Consider the following 10800-nt stretch of genomic DNA (forward strand, 5'->3'; position numbering starts at 1 on the left):
TATTTCAGCTCATGAAACTTGGGTCCAACACTTTACATGTTGCATTTATATTTTTGTTCAGTGTGATTGCTTGACAGTCAAAACATTTCAGAAGGATAAAAAATTGGTTTAGAAATTATGACATTTTTGGACCACTTCGTGTCAAAATGGACCCCTGTTGGCGCTTTTAGGGTTAACCACTGTCTACTGCAGGCCTATGGATTTCTGTGTACTGCTGCTCTGAATACAGTGCTTCACACCAGTATTCATATGAGAATCAAACAATCTCATAAAGGAGTCTACAGTAGGCCACATCATTGTACTCTTCCAGCGTACCTATCAAATCAGTTAGAGCAACAGGTTTGTCTCCAGTGTTCCGTGAAGTATGATTCCAAAGTCCAACCCGCAAATTGATGGGGGAAGGGAAGTATGCAGGCCATAAAGTGCGCGAGGGGAACTTCTGTCATTCAGATACTGGCCGCATGACCCAAATGCAACATGCAGAGCCCTGGCCTATAATTCAGCAACCACGGGATCAAGAAACAGGAACGAATATGGCGCCATATGTGAATGAAGCTGTCCAAGTGCATGGTGAAGAGTTGTAAGGATATTTTTGTGTAGAAGAAGACCAGGACAGGTAGGCTAGGCTACATCAGCCTTGAATAATTCTGATACGTGATAATATAGACTGCCTGGCTCAGGCTAAAGGTGAACAAGTGAAACTGATGCCTGTCAATGCTATTCATAAACTGATACGGTTCTTAGATCGATCAAATGCTAATTTGTTTCATTTGACAATTTATCTAGACCTATTTGCATTGGCATACAAAACATTGTTGGATTATAATAAGGATTTCCATTGTGAATTTAAATGTTAGCTTTGTCTGTAAATCAAACTACAAAAAGGCTACTGTCAGCTTTTGAGTTTGACAAAGATTTCATTTATTTCAATTTAAATTACTATATTTAAATTATATTGTAAGTCCCTTGTAGCTCGGTTGGTAGAGCATGGCGCTTGCAACGCCAGGGTTGTGGATTCGTTTCCCACGGGGGGCCAGTATGAAAATGTATGCACTCACTAACTGTAAGTCACTCTGGATAAGAGCGTCTGCAAAATGTATAATCGAGACCTCTATATGATCACCATAATTCGGGTGTTCCCAAGTTTACCAACTTAATAATAAAAATATACCATTTAGCAGACGCTTTTATCTAAAGTGACTTACAGTCATGTGTGCATATACATGTTTACGTCCCGGGGTTCAAATCCACTACCCTGGCGTTACAAGGGCCATGCTCTACCAATTGAGCTACAGAGGACCACTTTTAACACACTAACTATTAAAATCATTCCACTTAGGTAACAAGACTGCTCCACAGGACTTAAAAGTCTTCTGTTTAGGTATGTGTAGATCATTTATCATCATTATGTAAGATATACACGCATGCACACACACACACACTTACACACACACTCACACGTTTGTTTTACTATCCTTGTGGGGACCAAACAATTGATTCCCATTCAAAGTCCTATTTTCCCTAACCCTGACCTTAACCCCTAACCCTTACTCCTAAACATAACCCCTAACCCTAATTGTAACCCTAACCCTAAACCTAACCCCTAAGGCTAAAATATCATTTTTCCTTGTGGGGACCGGCGAAACACACACACACACATTTGACAATTTATCTAGACCTATTTGCATTGGCATACAAAACATTGTTGGATTATAATAAGGATTTCCATTGTGAATTTAAATGTTAGCTTTGTCTGTAAATCAAACTACAAAAAGGCTACTGTCAGCTTTTGAGTTTGACAAAGATTTCATTTATTTCAATTTAAGTTACTATATTTATATTATATGGAAAGTCCCTTGTAGCTCAGTTGGTAGAGCATGGCGCTTGCAACGCAAGGGTTGTGGGTTCGTTTCCCACGGGGGGGCAGTATGAAAATGTATGCACTCACTAACTGTAAGTCACTCTGGATAAGAGCGTCTGCTAAATGACTGAAATGTATAATCGAGACCTCTATATGATCACCATAATTCGGGTGTTCCCTAGTTTACCAACTTAATAATATGCCATTTAGCAGATGCTTTTATCCAAAGCAACTTACAGTCATGTGTGCATACATTTTTACGTATGGGTGGTCCCGGGGATCGAACCCACTACCCTGGCGTTACAAGCGCCATGCTCTTCCAATTGAGCTACAGAGGACCATTTCTAACACACTAACTACTAAAATCATTCCACTTAGGTAACAAGACTGCTCCACAGGACTTTGTCAGTCTTCTGTTTAGGTATGTGTAGATAATTTATCATCATTATGTAAGATATACACGCATGCGCACACACACACACACACACACACACACTTACACACACACTCACACGTTTGTTTTACTATCCTTGTGGGGACCAAACAATTGATTCCCATTCAAAGTCCTATTGTCTCTAACCCTGACCTTAACCCCTAACCCTTACTCCTAAACATAACCCCTAACCCTAATTGTAACCCTAACCTTAATTGTAACCCTAACCCTAAACCTAACCCCTAAGGCTAAAATATCATTTTTCCTTGTGGGGACCGGCGAAACACACACACACACACACAGTTTACATCGCACACAGCACAGGTTTGAGCATGTGCAAGACCTATTTGAGCATGTTAGAGGTTGTAATTGGGTCTTGTACTGGGAATGGATGCCTATTAGAAAACAAAAGTACTAGAATTAGCATTTGATGCATCACACTGAAAGCCTGGCCCTCTTTCCCACAAATGTATAATCAAATGATGCATTGCCTCTTGATTTATGGCCAATGCCGCCCATGAAAGTGTGACTCATGACTTTTGAAAGACAATAGCTACATATAACAGAAAGGCCATTTATCATCCTACAATCAGAGATGTTTTATTGAATGATATCTCGATTTCTACAGAGAGAGAGTGAGAGAGAGAGTAGTTAGGCCTGTCTTTCTTTGAGTTGAAGTGAACATGGCTATATTGACCTGTCTCTACTAAAGCATTTAAAGATCTGTCTGTGTTTTCTATAAAAGAGGAGAAATGTTATAAGTGTCTAAGATATTCTTACTGTCCCCATTAATACAGAAGGTTTACTGACAGTGGGGCTGAGAGTACCTACCAGGGGGCGGATTAGTTAAGCACTACAGTAAGATGAATGAAACCATTCTTAAAGTGCATGAATGTGTTTGCCCTGAATCTAGTGTACAGTACATAACTAGATCCATATCAGTGTGAATGTAGAATTAGTCCAATTATATTTCTTAGTTTTAACAGGCTAAAGTTACAGTACAGTTACAACGGTGGTGGTAATGAATGGTTTGCCTTTTCTGATGTCTCATTGACAGCTTTATTTATAGTGAATGGTGATAGTTATACTGTTGGATGACCTTTCTCTTTTAACACTGCTGTCTAGTGTCTTCTAATCCAGAGATGGTGGACACACAGAGAGTTGCGTGGTCCATGATGAATTTTGGGCTGGGCACGTTGGACCTGGCAGAGATGGACAACAGGATGAATAGTTTTGACATGAAGACCCTATCGACGCTGGACTACCCTTATCTCCCCTCTCTCGAGTACAGCTACAGCAGTCCCCATCACCACAGCCCAGACAGAAGTCACTCATTCAACCACAGCTTAGACAGAAGTCACTCATTCAACCACAGCCCAGACAGAAGCCACTCAGACAACTACACCTACAGCGAGTATCAATGTAAGTCGAAGTCTGTCATTTACGAAAACTAAGAGTGTAATAACTTAATGATCTATCCACATCAATTTCATCTTGTGTTAAAGCAATTGCCACACATTTTGAATGGCACTCTTTTCTTTTGCCTGTGATATTATGTATGTTGTTTAGGTTTGGTAAAAGATGAGCCCATGTCGCCTCAGTCTAGCGACTGTAGCATTGTCGGCCTGTCCAGACCCCCTCCTCACTCCAAGCCCCCTACTTACACAGACGCCAGCTCTCTGCTCAACATTGACTGTAGAGTGTGTGGGGACAAGGCTTCAGGCTTCCACTATGGCGTCCATGCCTGTGAGGGCTGCAAGGTAGGACTGAGACCTAGCTACTTTGGTTCTGGTGGCTTGTCAATATGTATTTTTATTGTGTATGCTTGGAGCTATAGAAATGTATTGCTATGTAACCTCCAGGGGTCATATTAGTAAGGATTTAACCCCTGAAACATAAACACGCACCCTGACCCTTGGATTAATGTCAAGCTCACGGTTTACACTGTTACATTTCTTTCAATTTTTTCCTGAAAAATAAATATAGCCGACTGCTGCTGTAAGATTCTACAATCAACATGTTCTCTGCCTTTCTCTTAGGGATTCTTCCGCAGAACTGTGCGGTTAAAACTGGTGTATGACCACTGTAATCTGCACTGTCGGATTCACAAAAAGAGCCGGAATAAGTGCCAGTACTGTCGCTTTCAAAAATGTCTGCTAGTGGGCATGTCACACGATGGTAAGCCACCACATTGTTGGGTAAAATAGATTTGTCTACAAAGATTTGTAAGATTCATGCTTTGTCATACATGATAACGCCAAAGCTGCGCGTTATGTAAGGGTTTTTGGCTACTCCAATTCATTTTGCCTAAAGCTCATAAATTTTTTTGTTTGTCTTGCACTAAATTTGGAAGGGATAGATAGCAACCATAAGCCCATTCCGTCTGCTTTAGCTGGTCACATGATGTGTTTGAACATTGCATTTGATCTACTTTTAAATATAGCCTACTTATGTTGGGCAAATCAGGTAAAAATGCAATTTCATACTGTTTGTATGTCAGTGGTACGCAGTCAGTCCACTATCTCAGCGACAGCTTGCTATTGGTGATTTATAGGTTAGTTTGTATAACAGTGGTCTTTGTACTCTTTTAGTACCTGTGATGGGACAACTGCTGGCAGCCACACGAAAGCTCTCAGGAGATGTTGTCATGTCGTTCAGACATTTCTTGTTTAAAAAAAAATAATATTTGTGTATTTGTATTGTGTTTGCTAGACATTCTACTGCACTGTTGGAGATGCTAACACAAGCATTTCGCTGCACCTGCTATAACACCTGCAAATCTGAGTACACGGCCAATAAACGTAGATTTGATTTGTCATCAGTTGACATTGCTCAGTTACGCAATATGTGCACGCAACTTTGTCTCAGGTCATCCATATAATGGTGAGGAATTATCCCATTTTTGTTCAGGTCAATATTTGTATGTAATCAATTATTAATTAAGACAGATATTGTGGCTATGACATAAAATGCTTAGTCAGATGGGCTGGACTCCAAATGGAGACCATGAGAACTATTGTAAACGTTGATAAGCCCTTCTGCAACAGTATTTGTTATACAACCACACTATGAGTAACACCCACTCACAGGGCACTCTCTGAAACAAAGGGGTGACAGGGTTTGTTGTCCTATTTGATAACACTTATTTAATGTCGGGTGTTACACAAAATCAATATGAACTGTTTCAATAGTCGTTGTCTGAAAAGGGCCTTTAGACTTTGGAAAGGTTTCTACACAGTGGGATGAAGTATATTCCTTCTTTAGCCAACCTATTTGTCATTGTCTTGTTTGGGCAGGCAGTGTTGTTAGCATTGTTCAAGACAGAAAGAGTCTGACTGGCACCCAGGCTAGAATGTAATGCACTAACTGTAAACCTCCCTGATGTCCTCATGTAGCTATCCGCTTCGGCCGGATGCCCCAGGTGGAGAGAGAGAAGCTGCAGGCTAAGTTGATGAATGTAGACCCCAGGAACCCAGAGTCAGCGGACCTGAGAGCCCTGTCCAGACAGCTGTGTCTGTCCTACCACAGACAATTTCCCCTGACCAAGAGCAAGGCCAGGGCCATCCTCTCTGGAAAGACCCACGGAAACTCAGTAAGGGCCCAATTGTTACTTGAGATACTGTACATGCACACACAGTGTTACATGAATTATGCGTTGATGTCAATGGGACATTTGTGAGATCAATCAGAACAGACCCATTGAAAGCCACTTCACCTCTCTCTCTCTCTCCTCTCTCTCTCCTCTCTCTCGCTCTCTCTCTCTCTGTCTCTCTCACACACACACTCAAACACACACGCTCAAACACACACACCAGACATTTGGTTCTATTTATTTGAATATCACAGTTTTTGGTAGATCCACTCTGTCCTGATTTACTGGTAGCAAAATATCAAAGTACTGTAGGAAGCAGTAATATTGGGTCATGTCAGTTTGTCTAAGAGGAAATAACTAATAGACAGTTATTAATAACATAAAAGTCACCATTTTAATTTCCCTCTTATTTCCTAGTTAGATGAATAACCCCTTGTGCACCAAGCAAGGTGCCTAATACTAAATCACTACTAAGTGCCAAGAGAATGAATCACAATGGATGGAAATGCTTCTTCACATAGTTAATTACCTATGGGATGTCTCTCTTTTCTTCTAGCTGTTTGTCATCCACGACATGAAGTCTCTGACGGTGGGTCAGTACTTTATAAACTGTAGACAGCTCCCAGTACTGGAGCACCAGGGGTCCGTCCTGCCCCCTGAGGAGCCTGCTGGAGAGCTGGAGCTCTCCTTCTTCCGCCGCATCCAGTTCCGTTCCGCCGAGGCCGTACAAGAGGTCACAGAGTTCGCCAAGAGCATCCCTGGGTTCACAGAGCTGGACATGAACGACCAGGTGATCCTGCTGAAGTACGGGGTCATCGAGGTCATGACGACCATGCTGGCGCCGCTCATGAACAAGGACGGCACACTGTTTGCCTATGGACAGATCTTCATGACCCGGGAGTTCCTCAAAAGCCTGAGGATGCCCTTCTGTGAGATGATGGAGCCCAAGTTTGAGTTTGCGGTAAAGTTTAACGTGCTGGAGCTGGACGATAGTGATATGGCGCTTTTCTTCGCTGTCATCATCCTCAGTGGAGGTGATTGTTTTTCAGTTATACATTTATGTGTTTATATTAGATGCCAACTGCAAGATTAGCTTTTTTATTGTGCAGAGATGGCTTGATTGGACTTGAGACCAGATATAAAGTAATGGTGTCCTCTTTTGTGCTGTATCGTTTCAATTGACCTTGGACTTTGCTCATCAGATCATTGTAACTTCAGATCATTTGCTGTATACTGTATGTCCAATCCTCCTCTATTTCCCTCCCTCTCTTCTCCCACTCTCCACTCGCTTATGACTAACCTTGACCATGTTGTGCTCTACTCTAGACCGTCCAGGCCTGGTGAACGTGAAGCCCATTGAGGACCTCCAGGACACAGTGCTGCAGGCCCTGGAGCTGCAGCTGAAGACCATCCACCCAGACTGCCCCCAGCTGTTTGCCAAGCTACTGCAGAAGATGACCGACCTGCGGCAGCTGGTGGCCAACCAAGTTCGCCTCATCCACCTGCTCAAGAAGCAGGAGCTGGAGATGTGTCTGCACCCCCTACTGCAGGAGATCATGAGAGACCTGTACTAAAGGAGTGGGGGACTCAGTTTAACAGCTATGAAGAAAAGAAGACTGCACACTGTGATATATACCGTAGTACAGTATTATCCCAAGTGTGATTATTAGAACAATGTGTAGACCCTTATAGATCTTTAACTAGCCTGGTCCCAGATCTGTTGGTGCTTTAGTCAACTCCTCCGTGTCATGTTTGTCATAACATCAATAGTCACTGAGACCAGGCTAGTCTTCGTCAGGGTCTCAATTAAACCGAATGTCTGGCTTCAGAAGTGACCTCCGTGACAAGACCCGCACTGCAGCTCCACTGAACCCTCTGTTTGATATTCAGTAAGGGGAAAGTCTGGTTTCTTGGAAGGGTCTTTGAACTGTATTACATTGTGAATTAATCATTACAAAGCTTCTTACCATCTCGTTGTTGCTGCAGCTATTCAGTCTTCTGCTGTGCTTTTTAATTTATGGGATGAAAGGAGAAATACTTTTAATTGCAGGGCATTCATTGGAGCATTCTACAATCAAATAAAGCCTGGCTAAAGATGTAATATATTGTGTAAACAATGTGTTATCTTAATACATTTTGTTCATGATATTGATTTGTAATAATAACAATAATAACTTTATTTGTATAGCGCTTTTCAATACAGTTAACAAAGTGCTTCACATCATAAAATAATAAAATAAAAGTAACAAAGGAAGGAGAATGAAAAAAGATAGCTAATTAAAATCATACATTGAAATAATTTGTTAAATACAGTATATTGTGTCTTTCCTTGTCTTTGAAGCATTATTTTCCTCAACGTGACCCTCTCTAAACATGTCAGTGTATAATGCATCCATCTTTTTGCCTAACATAGTATATAACATCTACTACCATGGACATATATCCTGTGTTATTTAAATGACCTGTATAAACAATACTAATATCCTTTCTAATAAATAAATAAAAGTATAGTTCAATGTTGCCATCTGCTGGTGAATATATTGCACATTCTGTTGCTTTATGACGTTATGCAATGTCATGATATACCACTGTTGCTGACACAAATCGTGAAATGTTCCAGCGCTTATGTTAGGGTGACTTGAATTACTTTATGAATATTGCTATACATAGTGTATTTGAACTACAATGAGATATGGCATGGTTAAAATACTTTAGTTACATCAAAACATCATTGGGGAAATGGTACAATAGTTATGTACAATAGAGTGATCCTTTGGAGCTCAGTTGGTAGAGCATGGCCAGGGTAGTGGGTTTGATTCCCGGGAACACCCATAAGGAAAATGTATATAAGTTGCTTTATGCCATCTGCTCAATGGCATATATTATATTGCCACTTTGAATTATTAATGTGCATAACAGGTAGTAGACCTGCAGTACACACTTATCTACAGTGTTATAAGTGTCTATCCTTTGAATATTTATTTAAATGTAGATGCCAAAAAACCTGTGTCATCAGGATTTGTATAGCCAACCAATGCCTTGTCTATTTCTGTGTTCAGGCACAGGGAACATGCATTTTGATTGACAGCTTTTGTTTTGAGTGAACCCAGTCTTTATATGGTTCATCCTTAAGCTGTATTTGGTATTTGTTTGTATTGTTTGCTGGGTCTCCATTGAGGGAACCAGGAAGGACATCAGCTCCAGGGATCACCCTACTGGGCCTGACATGAGCTACTGTCACAATGCCCATGGCTGTTTTCTGTCTCGGTGGACACCTGTGCTCTGCAGATCAGATGTTGTGTCTCCACCAGCATGGCTCTGGCCACTGTGTCTGTTTGTGTGTGTGCATGTGTGTGTTTTTAAAGGGATATCTGCACAAGGGTTGCAAAGATGGCTTTGTCGTATGTGCAAGAGGATGCCTTGTATTTGTGCTTGTGCTTGTAGATATTGAATAGTGTAGCCCACTTTTAGCCCCCTGGATCTGCTACAGCACCCACTGTGTGAGGATCTGCATGTGTAAAAGCTACGTAGACAGCAACATGATTACAACCTGCCGCCAGGTGGAGCTCTTGTCACCAGAGCTCCACCTTGCGCCAGATCAGAGTTTGATCTTTGTATTCTATTGCTTGTCTTATTTTTAGCAGTCTCTGTGGCCTGTCAGAAAGCAGAAATAGAACAGTTAAACACACAGATAGCAAAACTCCACAGAAATAGAAGCCAAAAGGCCAGCCAATGAAGATAGCTTTGGCCTTGCGTTTCACAACTTTCGATTACACCATGGCTATTTTTCCCTTCCCTTTTTTGAGACACATGATTCAGTGAGATAAAATAAATCACATTACTAATTGCGAAAGATAGCTAGCTGGAGTGATGGTCAGGTAAGTAACGTTAGACTCACACTGCTTTTACTTTGAAACCGCTAGAACCAGTGTTGCCAACTCCTCAGTAAGGAAAGTAGCTATTGGCTGTCCTAAAAGTCGCTAGAAGTCGCTAATTTGCATAATTGGCCATGTGCATGTAATTGTGATGGACGCTGTAGGAGAGAGGAATAACGTCGTGGGAGAGACAAAATGTGAGTAAAAAACACCCTAAATATGTTTTATCTTTCTTCTATCGATTCTTGTTTTTTGTAATGTTTTACATTTACATCCCGCCCTGAATGTAAGCCAGGGCGGGATCAGCCAGTAGCGACTTCCCGCATGCGCGATTAATTTGCAGTCTGGACGCGGAGGGGTGAACATCGCCTGCTCTGACTGCAGCTGGGAGGGACTGCTGCGTGAGGACTTGGCCGCCTGTGAGTGCTTTGGGTCCCACGGCAGCACCCGCTGACGGCAGCACCCGCTGCTCGTTGAGAAGAGTAAGAATGATACGTGCTTTCACGTCAGAGTCTCCAAAAGTCTCCAATAACACCAGAAAAAGTCGCTAGATTTGTCGCTAGTCGCTTTTTTGAAAATGTGTAGCTAGAGGGGTCTGAATACTCGCTAAATATAGCGACAAAGTCGCTAAGTTGGCAACACTGGCTAGAACATGTTTTCTGTGGCAGCCCCTCCTCTCCACGCCCACACCGTGTCTGTTCATTAATTCAATCTTGTGGAAGACATAGAAAAATGAATTAGTGTAATCGAATAATCAATAATTAATCTTCGTTGTTTAAGTTCGGATATTGACTGAACGAACTGTACACGGATCCTATTGCTTATGCCGTGTCACTAATCAATGGAGCGATTTCAGTGCCAACAGAAATTGTATTTGAATTCCATAATTTAGAATGTTTATTTGGATATTGAATTTGAATTAAATATTTGTGAATTTGTGATGCACAAATGTAATCCTTGAATTCATAAATTGAACTTGTATTTCATGATTTTAAACTGAATTGAATAAGTATTTCAATTTAATAGAATATTCAAATTC

The 10800-nt window shown here is 41.4% G+C and overlaps 1 protein-coding gene across 3 annotated transcripts; it reads left to right on the top strand.

Annotated features, from left to right (window-relative positions):
• Positions 1-361: 361 nt before the first annotated feature.
• On the top strand, positions 362-7554 carry LOC121538561 (peroxisome proliferator-activated receptor gamma). 3 transcript variants are annotated; one of them, XM_041846692.2, is made up of 10 exons: positions 362-616; positions 1340-1381; positions 2240-2282; positions 3092-3152; positions 3420-3716; positions 3864-4054; positions 4334-4472; positions 5690-5886; positions 6443-6847; positions 7213-7315. In XM_041846692.2, coding segments are annotated over exons 4-10 (1248 nt in total). In that variant the 5' UTR covers positions 362-616; positions 1340-1381; positions 2240-2282; positions 3092-3151; the 3' UTR covers positions 7231-7315. The 3 variants fall into 3 exon arrangements, with proteins under 3 accessions (XP_041702626.1, XP_041702625.1, XP_041702624.1); XM_041846691.2 differs by having other exon boundaries at positions 370-616; positions 3963-4054; positions 6443-6920; positions 7213-7554; XM_041846690.2 differs by having other exon boundaries at positions 374-616; positions 6443-6920; positions 7213-7554.
• Positions 7555-10800: the final 3246 nt, after the last annotated feature.

Source organism: Coregonus clupeaformis, chromosome 24 (genome assembly GCF_020615455.1).
Source record: "Coregonus clupeaformis isolate EN_2021a chromosome 24, ASM2061545v1, whole genome shotgun sequence".
NCBI lineage: Eukaryota > Metazoa > Chordata > Actinopteri > Salmoniformes > Salmonidae > Coregonus > Coregonus clupeaformis.